Source organism: Carassius auratus, chromosome 7, assembly GCF_003368295.1.
Source record: "Carassius auratus strain Wakin chromosome 7, ASM336829v1, whole genome shotgun sequence".
Lineage (NCBI taxonomy): Eukaryota > Metazoa > Chordata > Actinopteri > Cypriniformes > Cyprinidae > Carassius > Carassius auratus.
Genome location: NC_039249.1, coordinates 33,655,088 through 33,682,069, shown reverse-complemented (window position 1 = coordinate 33,682,069; position 26,982 = coordinate 33,655,088). Strand labels below are relative to the sequence as shown.

Sequence of the window (26,982 nt, the reverse complement as noted above, 5' to 3'; positions counted from 1 at the left end):
TCGATATGGGCTCTTTTGTGTTAGGTTTATAGTCTCGAGAGAACCATGCAGTTTAATCTGTCTATAAAACATCACGAGATCCGGTTAACATGTGGAGGAAAACATCAATAAACAGACAAGATAGATAGATAGATAGATAGATAGATAGATAGATAGACAGACAGACAGACAGACAGACAGACAGACAGACAGACAGACAGACAGACAGACAGACAGACAGATAGATAGATAGATAGATAGATAGACAGACAGACAGACAGACAGACAGACAGACAGACAGACAGACAGACAGACAGACAGACAGACAGACAGACAGACAGACAGACAGACAGACAGACAGACAGACAGACAGACAGACAGATAGATAGATAGATAGATAGATAGATAGATAGATTTGCTGCCCCCTGTGGTCAGATGCAGAACTGCACGACACTCTCCTCCCAAAAGTAAACCAATGGAATTCTCTTTAAATGATCTCGAAAATTCCTGTCATAATATAACTATTTATTTTAAAGATCGACGGTGATTGTGTGTGTGTGTGTGTGTGTGTGTGAGAGAGAGATAGAGAGAGAGAGAGAGAGGATGAGGATGTGGGATTGTGTGGAATAAAGGAGGAGGGATTATCTGACCGGATAGCAAAGTGACATCAGGCCCCAAAAATGTGTGTGTGTGTGTGTGTGTGTGTGAGGCTGCAGATTCAGAGAGAGAGAGAGAGAGAGGGAGAGAGGGAGAGAGAGAGAGGGAGGAGGGGGTTAAAGGGAGGAAAGGCGTGTCCATTCTCAGACCGGCGAGACGCTCAGAGGCGCGCGAGCACGAGCACGAGCACGAGCCGGAGAAGAGACGCGCAAAGTTTCCTCGCCTTCGCGCAGAATAACCCCGACTTCTGCGAAGATATTCACGCTCTTTGATGCTGAAGTGTGTGTGCTGAACTGGACTTTGTATCAGATCCGATCTATCACCGCCGGGAACATCTTCATCATCTTCATCTTCATCATCGCCGGATCACCGGGCGCGCGCAGTAAGTCACATCTGTCCGTGAAATCTCTGCTTCATCGAAGGAGCTTAGAGCACCACTAACATTCATACAATAATATCTATCTATCTATCTATCTATCTATCTATCTATCTATCTATCTATCTATCTATCTATCTATCTATCTATCTATCTATCTATCTATCTATCTATCTGTCTGTCTGTCTGTCTGTCTATCTATCTATCTATCTATCTATCTATCTATCTATCTATCTATCTATCTATCTATCTATCTATCCGGCGGAATGTGCGCTTTATTAAATGATAACTGAATTATAGTTGTGTCTCAACCACACCGGAACAGATATTTGTTCTGTGATATATGACACTATGTTTCATTATTTTCAGCAGCTGTAGAATAATAACTGCTGGAGTCAGATTCCTGATTTTAACTATCGTCATGATCTGTAGTTCCGTTTTGTGTGTGTGTGTGTGTGTGTGTGTGTGTGTTCTAGCTGAACCTAGTTCTTGCACAATGCGGGGTGAATGATGATGATGCGTGGAGTGAATTCCTCTACACTGTCTGCTTTCACATCCAACCCTTTTTATTTTCACCAATAAAGTCTGGCACCCATCGGTCCTTCTGTGTTTATCAGCTACAGGAGCTCATCCTCATCCTCATCCTCACGAGTCACGACTCAAACCTGTAGAGATCCCCTCTTCCTCTCACAGACGCTCCTCGTCCAGAACCAAGCAAAACAGATCCCAGAGAGGAATGAGCAGACGCAGGTGTGTGTGTGTGTGTGTGTGTGTGCACCTGGCCGGTCTCTCTCATACACTGATTGGTGTTTTGTGGTAAGGGCTCAGAGGAAACACACCTCCCTCTTTGTCCTGGTGTGTAAGAGTGTTTCAGGCTGGCATTGTTTGCTGGAGCTGGAAGCTCAGTTTAACAGAAACTTTAGACCATTAACAGCCAAACCCTGAGCACACTGTTTTCTCCCAGAAGACTCATCAGATTACAAGCAAACATTAACAGACACATCATCTAAAGCAGCTTGACTGTGATTCAAACATGAGTTGCATGTCTGTTCTGGAAGAAAATACCAAATGCACATAGTACAATCCAACTAACCGTGCGATCTTCACACACCAGGATCTTTATCAGGATACAAAACACTGAAGCAAGATGCCTTCTGCACCTTACACTTTTTCTTTCTTTTTCTTGATGCACATTCGTTTGTTTTTCTGGTTAAATCTGACCAAACTAAGCAGGTTTCTCTGGTACGATGACTGATTTGAGGAGCATGTCTCTAAAGCACGTTCACTTCTGCAGGTGTTTCTGCAGTTCTTCTGAGGTTTGTTATCTTCTCTGGTTGTTTTCTGCTCGTCTGTGGTATCTAACAGGAGTTCCTGAGGCGTCTGTGCTCGTCTGCTCTTTTAAAAGTCTGTCACTGCTGCTGTTGTCCCGGAGGTTTAGGATGTGTGTTATATTCCGGCCTAATGCTGAACGACACGCTGCAAACAGAAGAGTTTGATGAGGAGTGCTGTAGCTCCTAGAGTCTCTTACATAAAGTCCATCTGGGGTTTCAGGTTTGCTGTGTGTGTGTGTGTGTGTGTGTGTGTGTGTGGTCCTCTCTTTTCAATCTTCCTCGTGCTGTTCAGTCATCTCCGGAGTAATATAATGACCAAGCAGTTTTCTCTCTCACAAGGAGGAGCTGAATCTGTGTTCAGACAGAGGTTCACATCATCTCTGGTCTGTAATGCTTCTGAAACCTGATGAAAACAAGCCTTCTTGTACTTGTTCTGAATAGTGTTCATTCCTGTTTGGATGGGGTTCGTTTCGTGAGGTGCTGGGGTAATGCAGTAATTACCAAAACCCTGTCTATGATTTTAATCCCAATTCAGTCGGCCATGACAGTAATTTGACCGGCTTTTTCACAGACTGGACATTCCTACAGATCACAGCATCCTTTAACTGTAAATGTCCTGAAGAAATAACCATGACACTCTCTATATAGCTTTTGATCGGTTGATCTGGACTTCATCAGACACATCTTAATGGTCTAATTATCGAGCTCGATTGTAAAAATGAACTGTGAAGCTTGATTTCCAAACAGGAAATGCCATATAACTTCCTCAGTTCACGATTAGTCTCGAATGCACAGCAGAAAATGAAAATCTGCACTTCATAACTTCTCAGAGGGTCAATACTGGCTGTTGCATAATTAAGTTTTATGAGTTTTAGTATATATTGCTAAATACAATATTTAAAGTGAATCAGTATTATTATTAAGTGTGAGACATTTGTTACTCACGTCGAAGAGAAATCATGAATTTTCCGCTCTGGCTATGTGTGTGTGTGTGTGTGTGTGTGTGTGTGTGTATGTGTGTGTATGTGTGTGTATGTGTGTGTGTGTGTGTGTGTGTGTGTGTGTGTGTGTGTATGTGTGTGTATGTGTGTGTATGTGTGTGTGTGTGTGTGTGTGTGTGTGTGTGTAATTTGTGGACCAACGGCTGCTGAGTGGTCAAGCAAGCTGCCCTCTGCAGTTTCTCTCACATACACATACTAAGACACTCACAGGTACTCTCTCTCTCACACACACATACACACACACACACACAGCACCTCTCATAATTCACTCCCATCTTCAGCCAAATGAAATGTCTCGCTGAGAATAATTGGATTTGATAAGACCTGATTCACTTCAGACTTCTGCTCTCAAATTGTGGTGTTACTGAGAGCATCTGTGGCGAAGCGACGTGTGTGTGTGTGTGTGTGTGTGTGATGGTGGGTGTTGCAGTGGGAGTTATTAAGTAAAGGCTACATGATGCACCGTCCTCTGTTTTATTTGGAAACAAGGGTCTGTTTATCAGTTTAAAGAAGAGTGTGCGCTGATCGCTCTGTTGATTTGTTTACAGCACAATCTTTCCTTTTGGTTCTTTACAGAATACCGTGAAGTGATCTTTCACTTGTCTGTTTATGAAATACGGTGCTGGGATGTTACCGTTGGCCTGTGGAAGCGTGTTCTGGTGTTTGTGTCTGCTGGTTCTGTTGTAGTTATTCTAGATGAGAGTAACATCGAAGCATGAGAGCTTCAGCTCACTAAACCCGTTCATCGCTCAGCTTCAGCTAATTCTCTTCTCGAGCTGATACTGGAAAATTTTACAGGACTATTATAGCTAACAAAAATATTTTAAGAAGTACTTAAAATAAGATAAAGGTTATGTGAAATAAGCCCACACTCGCTGTAAAGCAGCATGACATCTCACCCGCTGATATCTCAGCTTGAACCCTGAGGTGTGTGAAACCATCAGCCTACAGACCATCTGAGCAGCACACCACTCCCACATGAACTACATTACCCACAATCCCCCAGTGTGGAGCTGAGTCACAGAGAGCCATCAGGACACGCAGTCGTGTGCTCCACGGGATCTGGCCTGCGCTCATTCAGATATAAACAGTTAGAGACGCATCAGGCACGTTAGGATTTATTATTTATTCCTTTAGAATAGAGTGTTTTCTGTCCTGTTTTAGACCCCCTCATCAGAACGCTCTGTTTGAAGAGGAGTGGAGGATTGAAGACTCAGAAGTAAACACCCACCAACACATAAACAACTCAATACATATCAAAATACTCTATACAGATCTGTAAGAAGAGACAAAGCAATAGTGACCACATGATAACAGCTAACACTTGTGCTGTGACATAACTGTCGGCACAGCATCGTCTTTTAGTTTCTTATTTTAATTATTGAATTATGCATTGTTTGTAAACAAATCTGCAGTAAAATAAAGTGAACAAAAATCGGAGTTACTTACTGAAACATTTTGGATCTCCTTTTAAAACAAAGTCAATTCACTCTTTCCTAACAATGGTCTCTGCTTAGACCTGCTTAGACCTCTTTCGTAAAAGCTACATGCACGAATCAGTGGGCGGGGCTAAACAGGCAGTGATCGACTAGGTGGGGGTGGCTAAACAGGCAGTGATATAGAATAGGTGGGCGTGGCTAAAGAGGCAGTGATGTTGAGTAGGTGGGAGGGGCTAAACAGTCAGTGATATAGAATATGTGGGCGTGGCTAAAGAGGCAGTGATGTTGAGTAGGTGGGAGGGGCTAAACAGTCAGTGATATAGAATAGGTGGGCGTGGCTAAAGAGGCAGTGATGTTGAGTAGGTGGGAGGGGCTAAACAGGCAGTGAAGTAGAAGCAGGCGTTGATTATCTTCTGCAGAGTCAGGGTTTATCCACAAGATGTCATTACGGCAGACTGGCTTCAATATACGCTGTTTTTAGACTAATGCGAAAGTTCTTAGTTTTGAAACAGGATGTTTTTTTATAGTACAATGAGATCTTATTTATCAAAAGATAAAAGGGATTTTGGTTTCTATGTTCATGACCCCTTTTAATAATAATAATAATAATAATAATAATAATAATAATAGTCTGAGACAAGAATAAATTAATAAAAAAAAAATAAAAAAAAATAAAGACTTTTTAACAATGTGATAAGACATGGTAAATCATGCTAGTGACATGCTAAAAAGTGATAGAAACAATAAAATCATTCTAACATTGTGCTAAAACTATTTCAATTTCTTTTAATTTCTAGCAATGTCCTAAGACCGGCTAACAATGTCTGCCATAAACATGTTAAAACATGGTAGCTACATACTAGTGATGTGATAAAACATGTTAAAAAGTGCTGACAATGTTCTCAAACATGCTAGTAACATGTTTAGTAACAGCAGCTTGCTAAAAAGTGCAAGAACAAGCTGGTGATGTGTACAAGCATGCTAACATGCTAACAACAAGTTAAATAATACTGGCCACATGCTTGAACTAAACAAGCAAAAACACAGAAGCAGTAAATTGCCGTCAGACAGTGATGCAAGGCTTTATATCTGTACATGATATTAAATACATAGGAATTGATAATTCTGTTTCTGATTCTAAATGTGATTTATTTTAAGCTTATCGAAACTAAATTAATTTCTCAGTCATACAAACAAGCTGATTTAAGTCTCACGAGTCCTTAGCAGATATTGTTGTGTGCAGCCAGGGTTTGGCACAATTATGGACTTGATGAATTGCTTGCAGTGCCTTACATCACTGTTTGCGGTCTGTGTGCTGCTGTGAGTGTAGCTCAGTGTGATTGGCTGCAGATACCATTGGGACCGTCAGATGAAGTGAAGCAGCATCCTAATGAGGGAAAAAATCAATCGGAAAATTGACTTCTGTATGTGTGCAGGTGTGTGTGGGAGTGTTTATGTGTGTGTGTAAGGATGCAGTGAAACACCGAAACCATCTCCAAAATATCTGCTGCCAGTGTGGAGGAGGGACAGAGAGAAGGAGATTGAGAAATGAACAGAAGATGAAGGACAAGACTGAAGAAACAGTTGCAAATTCCTTTGAAGTTTCAACCATTATGGCTGTTTTGAAATACTAAGCTAGTATTAAACTCCAAACAGAGCTAGCGTATTAAGACATTTGACCTCTGACCTCATTGAGTCATGACTGGCTGATCGTGGACAGTGTTTTAACCTGAAATCAGAGTTTGAAGTGAAACCTAATGTTCAGCTCTGACACAGCTCGGTCTGCAGTATTTGTGTCGCTCATTAACACCTGTGTCAAAACACATCTGGATCACACTTACTAGTGTCAATTCAGGAGTGTGTTTTCATCTTCCAGACATTCAGAGCGTTTCCCAACATCTGCACTCCATCACAAAAATATACCCGTTGAATGTTACACAAAATAACATTTGTCAATTTTGATTCAGATGCATATATTTGGACACTTTATTGCACGGTAATTGCAAATATGTATAAATGTATCATTTAATTTAGAATAGAGTTACTTCTTGACCCACTTAAGTCTATTGTGTTTGAAATATGGTTAAGTTCAATCATTAATGGTAAATTAAAGTATACTTTAATGTTATTTCTATTGACACTTGTATGCCATGTATTTAAATACATTTTTAAAGATGAAGGTGCGATTCAGAACATTTAGAATATATTAACTGTATTTTAACAAACATATCTACATAATATTGAATAACAGTTTAAATGATAATCAACATGCTTTAGTACCGTATTTTCCGGACTATAAGTCACACTTTTTTTCATAGTTTGGCTGGTCCTGTGACTTATAGTCAGGTGCGATTTATTTATCAAAATTAATTTGATATGAACCAAGAGAAATGAACCAAGAGAAAACATTACCGTCTGCAGCCACGAGAGGGCGGAGTTCTAAATAAATGCGACTTATAGTCCAGTGCGACTTATACATGTTTTCTTCCTCATCATGACGTATTTTTGGACTGATGCGACTTATACTCAGGTGCGACTTATAGACAGAAAAATACGGTATGTCAGTCAGCGCATCAAAATAAGTTTATTTCTGTAAATCATGGCAACAGATTATTACAACATCATGCACTTTAAAGTAAAACATTTAAGTTTAATTAAAACTTTGAATTCCAAAGGTTACATTTTAAAAGTGTACTTAAGTGTGTTCAGAAATAGACTCTGTTTGAGTCACTTAAGTGGCATTTTATTATATGCAAGTATTTTTTGCATACTTTTAAGATTTAAAGTACACTAGAAGTGCACATTCACTATAGTTAAGCACACTTAAGTCACAAGGTTTGTTCACAATGACTTGTCTGTTTTAGGGAAGCCATGCTCCATTTCTTCCAGACTCAGATCTCTGACACTGTTTCTTGTTAACAAACAAATTTTGCAGACAGGAGCAGACGAGCAAGACGGATGTGATGAGTTCTTCACACTCACCTGAGGTGTGCGATCTTCACACACACACACACACCTTCACTCACTCTCGTTTCTTTCTTTGTCTTTGATCTCTCTCTCTCTCTCTCCCTCTCTCTTTCTCTCTCTCTCTCTCACACACACACACACACACTGAGCGCGAGTGCTTGTCTCATTCTCCCTGAGGCGCTGTGATATTTTGAGCGTTAATGAAGTAAAAGCTTTCTTCTCGAATATGCCGTATCGCTCTCTGTGTCACATGGACAGAAATAACTCGATGAATTCAAGCCATTTATACTTTACAAAATATCACAAAACATCGGTAATGACATCCGTAAAACAGCCACAGCTAGGGATAATACGGTAACTTTATTTAATTCATCTTACCTTATAAACCCAGATGGCACAATTCCCATTTCTGGAGAATGATGTTCTGTTCGGTGAGTCATCAGAAGCAGAGGTCAGATGTTGTGCTGGAGATGTCTGTGGTCTTTCTGAAGGCAACACCTCCCATGTTTGCTCTACCAAACCTCACCAGGACAATGTTAGGCTTCACCAGACCGGTCTCGTTTCTTAATTTATATAATGTGCACTTGTAGTGTACTTCAAATCTTAAAAAGAAAGACTTATATTCAGATAATATACTATCCTTTGAAATAAAAGTTCACTTAAGTGACTCAAAGAGAGACACTTTTTAATTTCTAAACACACTTAAGTACACTTTTAAAAAGTTACCTTTGAAATAATGTAAAATTAAAAGATTTACTTCAGAGTTCATTTTAAATCATCATGTTTTGTTGTGTTTTAAAGAAGTACACTTATTCTGATGTACAAATGCATCCAATATTACACTTGAAGTTAATTTCTTTTAAATATTAAATGTAAAACTTCATCATTAAATATAGATATATATATATATAGGTATGTACTGTTTTGTCCCACAGAGCATTTGCTTCACATACAGTCTGTACGGCTCAACACCGGTTCTCTCGCTGTGTAGTGCTGCTTCTTCTGGCTGTAGATGTGCAAACTAAGCAGAGAGATGTATACACGCTTCTTCTGGAGATGGGGCGGGAATATGAAGCTCGTTTGCATTTAAAGTGATACACACCAAAACTGCTCTTTTTTTAGACTCACCCCAAAAATGCTGAAACTTCACAGACATATTCTGGGGACACCCAAGACCAATATCACATCCAAAAAAAAAAAAAAAGAAAAATCCTAATTTTTATTTATTCTGTGATTCATGTCCACAATTGTACTCGGTGACGTTTCCACCCATAGTTTGAAATGAGTTTTGTTTCCATGGCAGCGATCAGAATTCTAAAATAGATTCATGTGCATCTTGCTGAAGAAACAAAACAAGCAGATAAAACCTAAATCAGCTGGTTTAAAGTCAAAAGGGTTGTTTAGCAGCACGGACTCAACAACTCTCATCTGACATCACATACAATTCTGAATATTTACAAATTTGACAAAGACATGAATGTTTTTTCTGCAAGTTGAAAACTCAGCAGTGACGTGGACATCATTCTGACCTGATAAAACCAGCAAGTCATTGCTGTGTCTTTTGTCTGAGACACACACACACACACACACACACACACACACACACACACACACACACACACTGCCCTCTTAGAACAGCCTGTCACTGCCATCTCTCTCTCTCTCTCAGACACACAGCCTGCTTTTGTCTGCTGTTCTTTATATGTGTGTGTGTGTGTGTGTGTGTGTGAAACAGAGGCAGTCTATTAGTTGAGTGTGAGGATCCCATGTGTGTCTGGCCAGGTTCTTCACATTGTGTGTGTGTGTGTGTGTGTGAGTGTGTTTTGTCTCCTTTTCCCATGACTAAACTCTTAACACCCCTCCCCCTCCACAGGGCCCCAATCCCCTCTCTCTCTCTCTCTCACACACACACACACACACACTTGCAGCACATGCCATTGACTCCTATGGTGTTTATGCAACACTAAATGTTGGACACTAAATAAGTCAAACTTGACACATTCCCACAGTCTCGATTGTCATGGCAACTGCACCTTCACACAGTGATGATGTGTTCCCCAAGGACAGAGTGTGTGTGTGTGTGTGTGTGTGTGTGTGTGTGTGTGTGTGTGTGTGTGTGTGTGTGTGTGTGCGTGTGTGTGTGTGCCAGCATCCAAACTTCATTCACCCTGCACATGGCTGATGTCTCCATAACAACGCTTGCCTTTCAACCTGGAGACTGTAACCTAGCAACAGGCAGGAGTGTGTGTGTGTGTGTGTGTGTGTGTGTGTGTGTGTGAACTCAGGCTGATGGTGTGAGAGAGGTGCTCCACCAATCAGAGCGCTTCCTCTGTGACCCCAGCAGGACTGAATGGAGTGTTTCTCAGAGGTTTCTCTCACATGCAGAGCTTCAGAGGACGATGAAGGAAGAGTGTCTGCTTGTTAGGATTTGTTTTACTGTCAGATTCTAGCACTTACTTTATAATTACCATTGACGTGAAATTATATATATTTCTTTCAGTGTCATCAGTGGTAGTGAATTATTCCACAAAGGTTACTGTCTTTGAAAGATCATAAAAAGCAGTTAATTTCAGTATTATTGAGAATATGTTCTTCTTTTGGAGTTTGAAATCAATAGTAAATTAAAGGGTTATATGATGTCGCTAAAATAACATTGTTTTGTGTATTTGGTGTAATGCAATGTGTTTACGCAAGTGAAAAAAACAAACAAACAAACAACAAAAACATTATTTTCCACAAACTGTACATTATTGTTGCTCCTCTATGCCCCGCCTTTCGATAGCGTGTTGATTTTTACAAAGCTCATCGTTCTGAAAAGCGAGGTGTGCTCTGATTGGCCAGCTGTCCAGTGCGTTGTGATTGGCTGAATACCTCAAGCGTGTGACAGAAATGATGCACCCCTTACCATATTTGGAAACACACTGTGTCTCCATGACAACGATACTACAGCGAGAATAAAAGTTACGCCTTCTTTCTTTGCATAAACATTTGGGCGGAGTTATGCAAGCCTTCCCACACAATGACGGGGGCATGTTTGAATTAAGTGTTTCAGGAAGGAGAGGAGTCTTCACTTTTAGAAATAAAAACAATATATATATATATATATATATATATATATATATATATCTCTTTGGGTTTGAGACTTTCAACTTTATTAATCTTATATACTGTAGGCGCGAACAGCTTGTAACATGAAATCACATCATGTGACCCCTTTATCATCACTATATGATGTACACTACCATTAAAGTAGGAAAGAAATTAATACTGTCATCCAGGAAGGATGCCCCCAGACGTTTGAACGGAAGAGTATTTCAGCAGTGTTTAGTGAACAAGACCTCGTCTAACTGAGCTAGCAGTCTCTTTAAAACAGAAGCAGATTCTCCTCTTCGGATGTATTTGCATGGTGCACAATCCCAGAAGATCTGCTCATCTTCTCCCACCACATCATCAGATCTACAGGCTTTCAGAAGCACTGGTGACGCGTCTCTAGATGCAGCTTTTACATGAGGGTTTATACAGGCAAATGAACAAATGCATTCTTTCTCACATGATTCTGGATCAATCCACTGATTTATAATCAGAATGTTAAATGAATGCGAGTACAAAAGTGGTTCAGTGCAGAGCAGTGAGGTGTGCAACACTGTCAAAACAGAACTAGTATTTATATCACAGAAGCCTTTCAAAGAGGAAACAAGAATACGCTTATGACACACTCATCTCACAAGAATCATAACACACTAAAAACAACTTAAGTTGTAAATAAATATACTTTTTAAGTACGTTTAGAAAAAAATATGAAAAATATATATATATATATATAATAATTAAATGTTTTATTTTTAGTTTATAATTTTTTTGTGTGTGAATTTTTCTAGTGATTTTTTTTATTTTTGTTAAAATTATTTCAAGATAAATCCTGATACCCCCCCCCCCCCCCAGCAATTTATGAGCGTCACATCTGTGAATCCAGACCCTCCTCTGACACGGTTCGAAGTGAATGGCTGTAGAAGCGTTGTTTTGAGCGTCTGAGGACAGGAGTGATGTGTGTGGAACAGAACACTGCTGAAGTTGTGCTTGTGTTGTTTAATAAGGAAACTGGTTTGTGGATGAATGGAGTTAGAAGGTGACCATAGCAACCCAGTGACCATGGTAACCTAGTGACTGATCAGAATTTAGGAGATCTTCTATGTAGCACACACACACACACACACACACACACACTCACACACACTAGTGAATGCACACAACTCTGATTATTAAATAAATGCACTCATGCAAATCACACTTGCTTCTATTTTTGCATGTCTTCTGCTGTTACACACATGCGTTCACAGATGCACACATACACTCACACACACACACACACACACACACACACACACACACACATGCGTTCACAGATGCACACATACACTCACACACACTCACACACACACACACACACCCACACCCACACACACACACACACACACACACACACACACATGCATTCACAGATGCACACATACATTATTACACACACACATGTATTAATTTAATCATTTACATTACATTTAATCATTTAGTAGATGCTTTTATCCAAAGCAACTTACAAATGAGAACAACAGAAGCAGTCAGGTCAACAAGAGAACAACAACAGTATACAAGTGCCATGACAAGTCTCAGTTAGTCTAGTACAGAACACATAGCCAGGTTTTTTTAATTTATTATTATTTTTTTTATATAAATGAAAAGACAAGAAAAAAAGGAAAAGTGCTAATATTAGTTGGTTAAGTGCTGTCGAAAAAAAGATGAGTCTTTAGATGTTTCTTGAAAATGAGTAAAGACTCAGCTGTACGAATTGAGATTGGGAGGTCATTCCACCAGCAGGGCACAGTCCAGGAGAAGATCCGTGAGAGTGATTTTGAATTTCTTTGGGATGGCACCACAAGGCGTTGTTCACTTGCAGAGCGCAAGCTTCTGGAGGGCACATAAGATTTAACCAGTGAGTTTAGGTAAGTTGGTGCCGTGCCAGTGGTCGTCTTGTAGGCAAGCATCAGTACCTTGAATTTGATGCGAGCAGCTACTGGTAGCCAGTGTAACCTGATGAGGAGAGGAGTAACGTGAGCTTTTTTTGGCTCATTGAAGACAACCCTCGCTGCTGCATTCTGGATCAGTTACAGAGGTTTGATAGTACATGCAGGAAGAGCCAGGAGAGCATTACAATAGTCCAGTCTGGAGAGAACAAGAGCTTGCACAAGAAGATGGGTTGCTTGCTCTGACAGGAAGGGTCTAATCTTCCTAATGTTGTATAAGGCAAATCTGCAGGACCGGGTCGTTGTAGCAATGTGGTCAGTGAAGCTTAAAGGAAAACTCCGACTTTTTGGTTAGCTTAGTTAGTTATTCACAGTATCCCCCAGAGTTAGATAAGTCCATACATACCTTTTTCATTTCTGTGCAAAAGTGTTATTTGACGCACCCACCGTTAGCCTAGCTTAGCACAAAGACTGGATGTAAATGGATAATGGTAGCATAGTAATCCCAATAAGTGACAAAATAATGCAAACATTTTCCTATTTACATGTTGTGATCTGTATAGTCACAAATAACAAGGCTATATGAGACAGAGACCATTTTTAATCGTATAAATACTGGGAACTATATTCTCACTAGACGTAGGAGCACAGCTAACGTTACTTGGGCGGAGTGGCTACACCTTTTTCATTTCTGCGTTCTGTAAGTATGTATGGACTTATCTAACTCTGGGGGATACTGTGAATAAGCTAAAGTCCTAAAAAGTCGGAGTGTTCCTTTAACTGATTATCCATCACAACTCCTAGGTTTCTGGCTGTCCTCGAAGGAGTTATGGTTGATGAACCCAGCTGTATAGAGAAGTTGTGAAACCATGGGTTAGCTGCCACTCAGACAGGCTGAAATGCAAGCAGCTACCGTCGGGTCATCTGTTTGGAATGAGAAGTAGACTTGGGTGTCATCAGCATAGCAGTGATAAGAAAAGTAATGCTTCTGAATGACAGATCCTAATGACGTCATGTTGATGGAGAAGAGAAGTGGTCCAAGTACTGAGCCTTGAGGAACCCCAGTAGCAAGGTGTTGTGACTTAGACACATCACTCCTCCAAGACACACTGAAGGATCTGTCAGAGAGGTAGGACTTAACCCACAGGAGAGCAGTTCCAGAGATGGCCATCTTTCTGAGGGTGGACGGCAGAAATGTGGTGTTTAACGGTGTCAAAAGCAGCAGACAGGTTCAGTAATATGTCCCTGTGTTTTCCACATTGCAGAAATGACAGGCTTGTTCCAAAATATCTGTGCAGGGTTTGTTTCTTACTGTTTGTAATCAGAAATCTTGAATCATGTTCCAAACACTCAGACCCTCACTCTGTATGTGTGTGTGTGTGTGTGTGTGTGTGTCTGTCTATATGTGTGTGTGTGTGTGTGTGTATGTGTTTGTGTGTGTCGCAGTAATGTGCTTCACATCTGGTATTCGTGGTATTCCAGCACTCTGTGTCGGAGCGAGGCCAGACTGTAGGATGAGATGAATGCTTTGACTCTTTGCTGAAGGCGCACATGCAGGACAAACGCATTGCTCCAGAGGTCAGAGGTCAAGCGTGTCAAACGAGTGCTGCAGAAGGAGAATGAGGCGGATTTCCTCCACTCTTGGGAAAACTCTGGTTGCCATGGAGACCCAGCTGTGAGTGGCCAGCCGGCCTCACTTCCTGCCGTTACCGTGGTTTCACTTCCTCTGTGGGTGGGGTAAAAAAACAGCAGCAAGACGTAAATGACTCTTCCTCTCTTTCCTCTGCTGACTATCACTGTTCCTTCTGTGTATAGTGTTGTTAATTTATATTTGTTCAGCACTTAGTATTTACATATTAAATGCTGAATAAATATAAATTAACAACATGTAATATATGGGTTTGGTTTAGGGGTAGTTGTCATGCAATTTAGCATAATTTACTTTTTCCTTTTTTTTTTACTATAAGTGCATTCATGTAACATAATAGTGACACTGGAAAATAAAGTGTTACAAAACAAATACAAATAAGTATTATTATTATTTTTAATTTTAAGTTTCATTGTAATACATAGCTAAGATAAATAAAAATCAAAGCAATTAAAAGTAAATAAATAACTGACACCCATGTGTGTAAATCAAATGTATTTCCTTTTAAAACAATAAAACACAGAATTAAACAGAAGTTAGAATGAATGCTCCTTGGCTTGTGGTGGAAATCTCCCCATAGCGCTGCCTTCAGCACTAATACCAGTAATACAAGTTTTATTTTTGGGTGAATTATCGCTTCTAGACATGTAAGATATTCCTGTGTGAGTGTGCGGGTCTGAATATGCCAGATGTTAGGGATACCGAAATCTGTAAATACTGAACATCTGCTGGAGGCTGCAGGAACAGCTGATGGATGATGGGTGGAGAAGAACACAATTAAAATCATGCCTAGATTCTTGAGAGGCAAAGACCTTCCTCTCGTCTTCCTTTCCATCTCTCTGTTTAACTCGTCCTTCTTCAGCTTGATGGAGCTGTTTCTGGGAAAACATCACGCTCACTTATAAACAGGTACACACACACACACACACACTGACCAAAGCCTCTCACTGAACACATGCTGACAAACACTTTCTAAAAGCTGATAAACAGCACAATTTCTCTGCAGTCGTTCTGACTGAGTTTCTGTCTCAGTGATGATCTGCTGGATTTATCTAATTAATACTCAGCATACTGAACAGTTGTTGGTTTTCTGTAGTGTGCTCGAAATGAAACCTGCTTTTCTAGTAGCTGATATTGTTTAATACTGATCTCTCTCTCTCTAGAAGACAGAGACTGGTGTGGTTATTATGGCTCTCGGAGTGTGTATGTGAAGCGAGCGTCTGTCTGTTGAAAGCAGTGACTGTGTCTGAGCGTAACTGAGCGTAACACAGTGCTTTAACTGCATTAGTTTCCACTATCATTAAACATCACACTTTCAACCTTCCCACGATACAGACGAGCCACTAATGTCAGAGAAACAGCAGACGTGAGTTCATATCCAACAGTCTAACAGTGACAGCACACAGCAACACATTCCCTTACTCAACTTCAGCTGCGCTAAAGATCATTACAGCACGCAACTGAAGAGAAATAAATCCTTTGAGGATGTTTTTCAAAAAAATAATAATTCAATATCAACAGCACTAATTGGAAAGCGTTTTGTTTCACTCCCTCAAAAAATTGTTTGATAGTGAATCCAGGCAACTGTCTCCATGGCAACTATACAAGGGTTAATTTCATGCAGTGTTAAATAATAACACAGAAAGTGTAGAATAAGTCAAGTGAGCAAATATATACACCAATCACAACATGATGCTCCGTATGATATAAAATAATTTACTGATCAAATCTGCAAATCATGGTCAGACAGACACACACACAGACAGACAGATAGATATAAAGACAGACAGACACACACACACACACACACACAGACAGCCAGGCAGACAAGCAGACAGACAGACAGACACACAGACAGACAGAGACAGACAGATGACAGACAGACAGACAGAGACAGACAGATAGACAACAGTGTGTTTGTGGGCTGTAGCTCTCAGCCGCTCAGTCTGTGTATTTCAGACGTTTGGAGCGTGTGTGATTGTGTGAGAGCTGTCCAGTAATAGATGTTCGTCCGGAGGCTGATTGTTTTAGGGAAGGCAGATGAAGTGATATCTCTGGACCTGAGCTGCTGAGAGGCTCGTCTCGTGGCAGTGCGATGATTTCTGTTAAAAGCAGGAGATTATTCAGATGCGCCTCCAGAAATGACTCGTTTATCTGTGTGTTTAATGAAGTCAGAGATGCTCTCTATTGCTGTATACCTGCCATTACTAGTTACGCAAAGTGGCATTGTTTAAAACGGCTTGAGCTGTTATTAAGAAAAACCTCTTGAAGTTTGGTAACCATTATACAGTATAATAGTGGAATAATTGACTCGTCAGATTAAAAACGAGCACACGGCTCAGCTGTAACTCCTAGGGGTGTCCATTCAGTTTCAACAATTCAGCAGTCAAACATCAATTATTCCTCGTGTAAAGAATCTTGATTTGGTCAATGACTTTAATTACTGCTCTCTATGAAATAGCTTTTTTCTTTTCAGTTGAATTGTTTTTATCCTGCTTAACATACAGACTCCTTTTATACTTGGATTTATGTGAGTATTTAGGATTTGTTTTCATGTTAAAATGGTGAAAGTCTCTAATTGACTCAGCTTTTAAAATGTAACTCACAGTCAATATTTCCATTCTATCTGTAGTGTTATTTTAATAAACCACTGACATATTGTTAAAGGTTTTACAAATATTTTGATTTATTTTTTATATTTTTCTCTTTTCATGTTTTAGTTCAAATTTGACTAATTGTGTATTTTTTGTGTGTGTGTGTGTTTATAGGATAATCATTATTATTATTATTTAACTCCTTTTTACTTCAGTTTTGGTTTTAATTTAATTCAGTTTTATTTAGGGGGGTTAGTTTGAGTTAACTATACATAATAACCCTGTTTCAGCCTTTCTTACCACGTGTCTTTCTTGTGTTTATAGTATTGCTATAGCTCAAAAACCTCTGTGCTACATTGGAAATTTGTCAGCCTTCTTTCATATTTCCTTCAGAATCTGCACATCTAATTTAGACCGTTCCAGCTGTGCGTGTGAGACAGTAAATGTGTCAAACTTTGTGCATCATTGTTCAGTGTCTCCTGATGTGTGTGTCTCTCCTGCTGGAGGCTGGATTGAGGTCAGCAGCAGATCAGAGCGCTTTACAGACAGCAGCAGATAAACAGCAGCGTGTCAGAACTCTCTGCACGGATATGAAATCTGTGTAAGCGTGTGTGTGTGTGTGTGTGTCTAAGGGATGCCTTTGTATGTTTCCCGGTCTTTCTATTTCTTCCATCAGTGGAGTGGTATTGAGGTTGATGAATGTGGAATGTTTGCTCTGTTAAACCGGCTGCCACAGCACAAATAATGCATTGTAAGATCACAGAGGCGTCCATCTTGGCTCTGGATCCCGCACAGTTTCCTCAGACCTCTGTCCTCGTGTGGGCTGGGAGCTGCAGAAGCGTTTGGATTGATTTGTTTGCCATCACAGTGAATGTGTCCGCGGTGTCTCGTTCCACGTCTCTGTATTTTGACAACATGATGATAATACTGCTGGTCGTGAGGGAGAAATGTCTGAGGAAGTGGGAAGATCCTGTGCTGGTTAGCTGTGATGTTCGTGAGCTCCACTAGAGGGAGACAGAGAGCAACAACACCACGACCTTTGACCTTAGATTCTCAGAGTCTGTCCCAGTACACACACTTGGCCACTTGAGAGTGTGCGAGACTGGTCTGATGAATGTCAAATGTCACTGCCCTTCATAAACACTAAATACACACTTACAGGGCTTCGGAGCAATATTTGAGGTTGAATATATCCCATCATTCATGTTTAGAAACAGACACGAGCTCACAGGGTTTCTGCAGCTCTTAAAACGGCTTAAATTGCACTTCCACAAATGAAGATGTTCTTACATCAGATGAGAGTGTCTTCATTTCATAAAGTGCACTGCAAAACCTGTTTCCCTTTGACTAATCATAAACACTTTATTTTGACCCTTTTCTTATATAACAAGACTTCCAAGACTTCTGTCATTTTGCTTCTCTAGTAACATTTGCACTGGAAAACAAGGCTTTTTTGGAAATTTAATAAATTAATCAAATTCTTGGAAATTGTATTTTCAAACGTGTTGTTACTAAAGGACATTTTCATCCACAGACCGCACCGATGGATTGTGTCCCATTGTTATTATTTAGCTTTTCTTTATTTGGTCTGGAAGAGTCATACATTTCCCTTCATGAACTTGTGCGCTGATCCGTTCCTTCTGTTGTCTTTCCCAGAGGATGTCTGAATACAGCTCGCTGTTGAGTGATCTGTCTGAGAACATCACTAATGAAGACCTGGAGCAGCTGAAGTCGGCCTGTAAAGACGACATCCCTGAAGACCAGAGCAATGCCATCACCTGCTCCAAAGACTGGTTCAGTTACCTGGAGAAGAATGACAAACTGGCACAAGGTGAGGAAGACGCCGGCCTCTCAAGACTCAGTCAGTGAAGTGAACTTTGCATTTCCTCTCCCTCAGACAGTGTGGATGAGTCAAGCTGAGATTACACTGACAATATTCCTCTCAAATATCATTTGGTTTTATTTTCAAAGTATTAAAGCATCCTGCGATTGATCATGAGAAAACATGAACCGATGATGTTTGACACAACCACCTTTGTGAACTCTAGCAAACTATTAAAAATATAATATAATATACTTTTAAAGAATACACTTAAGTGTGAACTTGTTTGCTTTTCTGCTATAATTGTAAATAAAATATAGTATATGATTAAAATTAAATAAAAAATAAAAAAGTTTGAATTTACATTAAATGCAATTAACTTTTGAGTGTTTTTGACCAACTTATAGGATTTTTGTACATACTGTTGAATGCATTTATAATCAACTAAAATATTATTTAATGTAATTTAAACTGAAACTTGTATTGGCATGTATTTAAATATATGTGTAAAGATGAAGTTGCTGTTTAGTACAGATTAAGCATTTACAGTCTATTAACTTTAAATGTGATATTGGCTAACACGTTTAAACAAACTACTTAAAACAGTCATTTAAATGTACTTTAAAGTAACTTAAGTGTGTTTACAAACAGTCTTGAAAGTTACTCTAAGTCACTTAAGTGGCCTTTGATTTAACTATTATATTGTCTGCAAGTAAGCTTGGTTACTTTATTTCAATCTGCTGATCCGTTGTAGTTTTTACATGTACTTAGTATACGTTTAGGGTTTGGCTTAGGGTTACTTGCATGAAATTATACATAATTAATTGTTATTATAATTGAACATTAAACGTGTGTTATAAGGAAACCTTAAAATAAATAGTTACTGTGCAGTGTTTTGAAATATACTTAAAAGATTTTATGTGCACATTGAATACAATTAAGCACACTTCTGTTTCACAAGGGAGGCACCACATTTAAATATTGTGAAATATTTTATATTCCAAAAAAGGAAACAAGTTTTAATGTGTTTGGAGCAGCATGTTTATTGCACAGGCATGTGCTGATAGTTTGATAAGACGTCTCTGTGTTTGTCTTGCACAGATAACCTGTCCTACATAGAGCACATCTTTGAGATCTCACGGCGGCCGGACCTCTTGACCCGAGTCATCGAGTACCGCACGACCGTGCTGAAGATCTCCGAAGACGAAGAGATCGACACCAAACTCACACGCATCCCCTCGGCCAAGAAATACAAGGGTACTCCACACTCCTCTTCAACACTCTCTGTGTCCTCTTCTTACTCTTGGTCTGTAACTGAGCGTTTCTCCTCTTTATCATTCCTAGATATCATTCGCCAACCGTCAGAGGATGAGATCATCAAACTGGCCCCTCCTCCCAAAAAAGCATGAGGTCATACTGCTCCTACTCCCTGGCACTTCATCTTGCCCATCATCATCACCAAACCACGCCCACTGCCCCGCCCACTCCACCGAATAGAAGCCAAGTAGCCAATCAGATCGCCAAGATGCTTTCCAGCCACGCCCATGCCACGGAGGCTCAGAAAACTGAACGAAAGACAAAGAAATGGACCAAAAGTCTTGAGAAGTGAACAGGTCATAGGTCAGGTTGTGTGTGGGAATGAAAAACAATCATTCTGTGTCCGCTGACGCTCGTGTGGAATAGTGTATGTGTGAGAGAGAGTTCATTCACACCCTCGACAGCGTTGAGTGCGATCGTCACGTCGGTCAGACCAACGCTGTTCATGTCTTAATGTGGAGAAACTGGTTTAGCCACTGATCGTTGTTCCTTTAGACACATTTATTCCTGGTTCGTATCGTGGGTAGACTCCAGGTCGGTACATTCCCTTTAATACACGACTCACATCAACATTTAAAAGTGTTACAGAGAATCTGTCTCTGAATTTGTGTGATTGCCACTTAGAAAGCCAATATTTGCCTTCTTTAGAAATGAAATGCATTATTGCAGGGTATGCAGTTACCTAGTAGAGAATTAATATTGCTTTTAATATGTCTGTATGTCATACTTCTAGGAAATATAGTTTATTAAAGGATCAGTTATAGAATAATCACCGTTTTGTATGAAACGACAGAATGCTTATATATCAAGTTTGTTAAAATTAATGGCAGAAAAAGTTAGACGTCTATCTTCTATTATTAAATCTATAACGGGCATAAAAACACAATCAGAACATGCTAGAACACAAAATAAAAATCAATGTGTTTGGTAAAGTTTTAGCTCCGTCTCCAGTATTTGCATCAGGAGATAGAAGGCATATTTTTTTTTTTTGTTAAAACTTTAAATTGCTTAATTTGACTACTTCTACTGTGATGTATTTATTCAGATGCCTCAGTATGCGTCATGTGAAACATTAGGATGACATCACATATATTTCCTGTTGATCATTTATATACTAATAGAGCCTAAGAAACAGCTGCAACTATTTAAATCACATATGTGGTTAAAAAAAAATGTATTAATGGATAATAAACTGCAGCACTCAATATGTTGCCAAAAGTCTGTATGGATCACATCATGTATCCTACAGCACATCGTTTAGCAGTTTTCATCTATTTTTCATCCTAGCACAGTATATTAAGATGTGCTGTGTTGACAAATATTGATATCATGGTTATGATTGTGATATTCCTTCGCCTTTTACTCGCACCATCTGCTGAAAGACTGTTTAACACGACTCTAAATGCGCTCGATCACTGTGTCATGGCTCAGCTCCCGCAGACTGTTGTTTTCCTGCGATGAAGCCGAAGCGGTTATCGAGGACACGCCATTCGTGTTTTATGCATCTGTATTTCTGCCCACGCATGAGGCCTGCAAATCTTTCTTATTTTGAAAAGCTGGATAGTGACTGTTCCTGAACAAAATGACAGTTCTGATTTATTTACCCACCCTGCATAGTCGAAAGTCCTGAATGATCTTTTCCATACAATAAAAGTCAATGAGGACTACACATACACACACACACGCTCGCGCACACACACACTCAGATCTATAGATGCTTGTTTCTGCCATGAATAAAATAATAAATATATAGATACACAAATTAAAAAGGTAATTGTGACTCTGTATCTAAAAATCACTGAATTCTGGATTTTTATTATACAATTCTGACTTAAAAAATAAATAAAAAGTGATGATTTTAATATATATTGTACATTCGCAATTCTGAGAAGAAAAGTTAGAATTGTGAGATGAAAAGTAGCGTTAATAAACCGTAAATAACAACATAACAAAAAGTTTTTATTATTGTGTGGCTGAAAAACTAAATAAAACTGAATTGTAACCTCAGTTACACTTTTATAACTTGCGATATAAAAACTTGCGATTCTGAGGAAGAGGCCAAACTTGAAGTGTTTAATTTTTTTTTAAAATGTTAAACTCAAAATTCCAAGCTATTAACTTGCAATTATGAGCTATAAACTTTCAATAAAAAAAATTGTGAGATAAAAAGTTGGAATTACTTTTATATATATATATATATATATATATATATTTATGCGGTAGCAGAAACAAACTGTGATACGAATCTCATTTGCACTTCTGCGTATTTTTACATGGTGCATCGCATTCATTCAGCAGACAAGAACCTAAAGCATTTAGTATCAATAACGTCAAACCTGGCTATATTTCAAATTTACATACATTTAAATATAAATGAGTTTATATATTTTTACTGTATTTTGGTCTTTCTGACACAACACTATCGTTTGACGTCAGAACTAGAAATTCATGATTTCTTCTCGGTCTCTTATTCCTCTTTCATTGTATGCAAAAGTTTTTTCAGTCCAATAGATACTTAAACAAAAGAGAGGATGAGTAAATGACAGAATGTGATAAGATCAGCGCGTAAAATCCCACGTCACAAACGATCCCTTCGGAAAACAGATTGTACATTACTCTATTTATTGTAGTTTTGCTGTATTGATGTTGTTTCTGATTGTGCACAGATGTCATCTTGTGATTTTGCGGCGTGTGACGTTGTGACTGTGGTGATGTTCCCTGTCTAGTGTCTCTCCGGACACACGGCCAAACGCTCGTCAGACACACCGTGATCGCTTTTGAACAGATTTGTTTCTCTATTAGTTTAATGATTACAGTTGGTTGAGTTTGTTTGCATCCTCAGTCCTGACTGACTTCTCTGTGATCTACCAACCAAACGTCCCCAGACCAGCAACCAAGGGCTTCAGATGTGCTCACGTCATCCATCGCACACTCGATTAGATGTGGTCCTGTCGATCTTGTGTTGTGTGCATGTCTGTGATCGGCAGATTCGTCTCGATCAAGAGCCTCTGTTCAGCACTGTGCTTTGCGCTCGAGATCAGTTTACCAGGTGTGTTTCTAAAACACAGCGCCTCCACTGGAGAACATCGGAAAAGCCATATTATTATTGCTTGTGCTTTTCCATGTTTCTTCTTTTTTGAACAATAGAGGCATATTCGGATGAATTTCCAGTTCCAGCAGATTGATGGAATATGGTTTATTTTCCTCACAGTGTCTTTCTTTAGTTTAACACCACTTCTTTTCCTCTATGCAGAGATTATTGGGCAGTGTGCACAAGCGTCTCCTCTTCGCGACGTCGGTAATAACCACTACATGCAAGATTGGCCAAATGAAACCGCTGAAGCCATAGACGCATAATCATGTCTTTTGATTGTCAAATTGGATGTCAGAGTATTAAAACATATCAGCCTTGATAATGCTGCAAAAGCTCCGTAATGCTGAAGATTTGTCGCTATTGGCGTAACAGAAACACGACTCGAGGTGTTTTATCCTGCGTCTAAAACAAGTTCTACTGAAACTAACTAAAAAATTACCACAAATCTTGTTTAATCCTATCCACTTCTGAATATGCATTTTTTTTTTTTAAATGCATAAAGAAAATTAAGCTTATGTTTTTGAACCACACAGTTTTTGATATTGACATTTGCTTTCGTCATAAACATTAAAATGCAAAAACCTAAAAAAAAAAAAATGGCTTCATTTTCTTTTGCGCAATATACATTTCTTTCTTTTTTTTTTTTTTTTAGTTCTGACTAATGTTTGGTTCTTAAGTTGTACATACAAATATGTTGTGGATTTATGAAAGTGTTGTATTATTATTAATTTATTTAATGCTCTGTATCTTGTTCTGGTTTGTGTACTAACTGGTCAAGCGGGAGGTGTTCATTCATCAGCTCAGATCTGTTCTGTTGGGTTTATCAGAGTGATCAAGATCCTTTTCTATACTTTCTGTTTTGATAACTTTACATTATAATTTATGTGTTTTTTCATCATATCATTCTTTTGTATTGTAGTGTTGTTCCTAATGCTTGTTCTCTTTATTAGTAATGCTTCTCAGCATAAAATGAGTGTGTAGTAACCATGTCTTTGTCACGTTGTGAACCGTTCGTATGAGAGGCCACTGGCTGTAAATGCAAGAAAAGCATCTGTCATTTAACACACGTTTGAAGTTCCCCGTCAGAGTGTGAGACGTGTGATCAGTTTGTGTAGAGACTGAAACACTCATCGTCGGTCGATGATGACTGAGATGATCAAAAATGGTGTAGATAAGAGAGTGGATTGTAGGGCTATAGTGTGTACTTTGATCACAGGAATTATGAAAGTAAATATGATCAGATAACTTCTGCAGGGTGAATCTCACGAAGACCTTAGAAGGCCATTTAACCCCCCAAACATGTAAGTATTATTTTGTATGAAGAACAGGATTTTGTTTTTTGGACTATAATATTTATTTGACATTCCTAGCTAATAAGGAATGATCTCTGATGTTAGTTAATGTTCTAGTAAAATTCTTTCAAAGTTATGAACAAAGACGTTCTTCTAAAGGGGAAGTTCAGCCAAAATGACAATTCTGTCATCATTCACTCATACAGGTGTGGAACAACTCGAGGATGAGTTTTTTTTCTCCCGTTGAACACAAAATATATTTTGAAGAATATTGATAACCAAAAATTTGACGGTATGGAAAACAAAATACAAGGGAAGTCATTAGTTGCCATCAACTATTCGATTACCAATATTCTTCAAATTCTGGGGTGAGCTATCCCTTTGATGTTCACCAAAATAAATAAATAACACTCTCACCCACACAGTTTTTTTTTCTACTTGTTTAAAAACCGTTAAGACAATATTTGAAAGTAATGTTCCATAATGTTTGCTAAATGTTCAAATGGAGTGTTCCCCTAATCTGTGAAAGCCTGCCTTGACTTATTTTCTAAATTTGAGTGAATAATAATAATATATATTTTTGGCCCAGATATATTTCTTGAGTGTTTTCGTGAGATTCCCACGCTTCATCAAGTGTTATTGGTTTTAGCATAGAGACATTGTGACTTTATTTCTCTGTTTCTTGACTTCACATTCCTACATCTTTGAGGTGGAAGCGTAGACTTTGTAGAGGTTTGAGCTGAAGAACTGATGATAGACATGTTAGACGAGTTTATGCTACTGTAGAAATGGAAAGGTGAATAGAGAGACATATCATAGATGGATAATATAATGCACATTTGTAGCAAGAAAAACAAATATGAACACATGTGAAATGATTGTGCAGATGAGAGCTGTTAGAGCTTACACTGAGGACTAATGCTCTGGTGTCAGCGTGATCTGTGTTTGTCCAGAAACAGCCTGTAATCTGAGTTTCTGTGGCTCTGGGGGCTGTGCTGTGCTGTGCTGTGTGAACTGAAGTGGATCATAGAGCTGCTTGACATGGAAACAGATATTGTGATAACTCTGGTTGGTCTTAGACTCTTGCTGAAGGACTTCTTTGTTTTGGCATGTTTCGGTCATTGCATATTTATTTATTGATGTGATGCTCTTTTTATTTCTTTTCAAAGTCGCTTCATAAGACACTTTGGCTTGAAACCGCTTTGCAGATCGCTGATGTTCTCGCTGATTGGACTGATGTCTAATTTTTCTCTTCTGACATTAAACCTCCTCGAGCGGAGTGCTGTTAGCATTTCTTCAGTGATTCTGTTTGCTTTCTATCTTTTGTCTTACGTTACAGCAAACACAGTCATGGACACTCAGTATGGAAATCTGTTTGTGAACTATATCTAGAAATGTGGCTTCTCTCTCGGAGTAAATTAGGCTGAACCGAAACGATGCCGTTTTGTCATTGTGCTTAAATGAATACATAAATATTAAATTCTATATTAAAATATATTTGCTAACCTAGAGATGTGTGTGGGCCAGTTCTTTTCCTCAATCTCAGTTAAAGTTCACAACAAAATGTGGTGATATAAAAAGCACAACAGCACAAATGGATATATGTTTAGAATTAATAGAGATATTACACTTCTTTGGGCTTGAAAAAAATAAGTAGCATGAAGGAAAAAAAAAAGGTTTTAATAAATGTTTTCTCTGTAGATATATATAATTTAAATATTTTGTATGCATGTTGTGAAGTGTAAACTAATGTATGCCTTCCACAGCTTCTGGTTTATACTGCCTCATGTGGACAGAAAAAGATGAGCTTTCAGAGAACTTCCATGAGCCTTCGAACCCTTGAAGACTGAAGACACAACAGCAGTGTTGCACCTGAGGACTTCTCCTTCTGCTTGTGCTGCATGTTCAGATCTAGTTTCCACTGATGACGAAACGTGGAGGGATATCGAGAAGCATCCTGGGTGTTTGGACAAGGCAAACCTCTCATGTCTCGCGCTTCCAGGAGTCATGTCTCAGTCAATCTAGCGGGTGGGAACTGTAATAGCCAGGCCATTAAAAGAGGCCACAGATTGTCTCGATTTCATCAGCAGACTACACAGAGCCCGTCCAATCTAGAGCTAAATCATGGCTTCTTATAGACCATGACATGAAACGACACTTATATCTTTGTAGATATTATTGACTCTGTGAAGAAGATGGGACATCAACATCTCAGTGAATCAGATTTGACTATGAGCGATACTGAACATGTCAAAGAAATGAAACCAAACACCTTGTAAACGCTGTTGACTTCGCTTACGTGATGGAATCTCATACATCTCACAATTCATTTAACCCAAAAACGACATGTAACCAAACCCACAGTTATTTTGGGCTGAAGTGGGTTACACATCACAATGTAGCAGGTCTGTACTTCATAGTGATGGGAAGCCCGGATAATTTCACCA

The 26,982-nt window shown here is 39.0% G+C and overlaps 1 protein-coding gene across 2 annotated transcripts; it reads left to right on the top strand.

Moving 5' to 3' along the window:
- The first annotated feature begins 767 nt into the window (after window positions 1-767).
- On the top strand, window positions 768-26,044 carry pea15 (proliferation and apoptosis adaptor protein 15). Of its 2 annotated transcripts, XM_026268646.1 has the most exons (5): window positions 768-1,018; window positions 1,630-1,762; window positions 18,667-18,841; window positions 19,934-20,089; window positions 20,177-26,044. In XM_026268646.1, the coding sequence occupies exons 3-5, from the start codon at window positions 18,670-18,672 to the stop codon at window positions 20,239-20,241; spliced, it is 393 nt and encodes a 130-aa protein (XP_026124431.1). In that variant the 5' UTR covers window positions 768-1,018; window positions 1,630-1,762; window positions 18,667-18,669; the 3' UTR covers window positions 20,242-26,044. The 2 variants fall into 2 exon arrangements, with proteins under 2 accessions (XP_026124431.1, XP_026124429.1); XM_026268644.1 differs by lacking the exon at window positions 1,630-1,762 and having other exon boundaries at window positions 770-1,018.
- The last annotated feature ends 938 nt before the right edge of the window (window positions 26,045-26,982 follow it).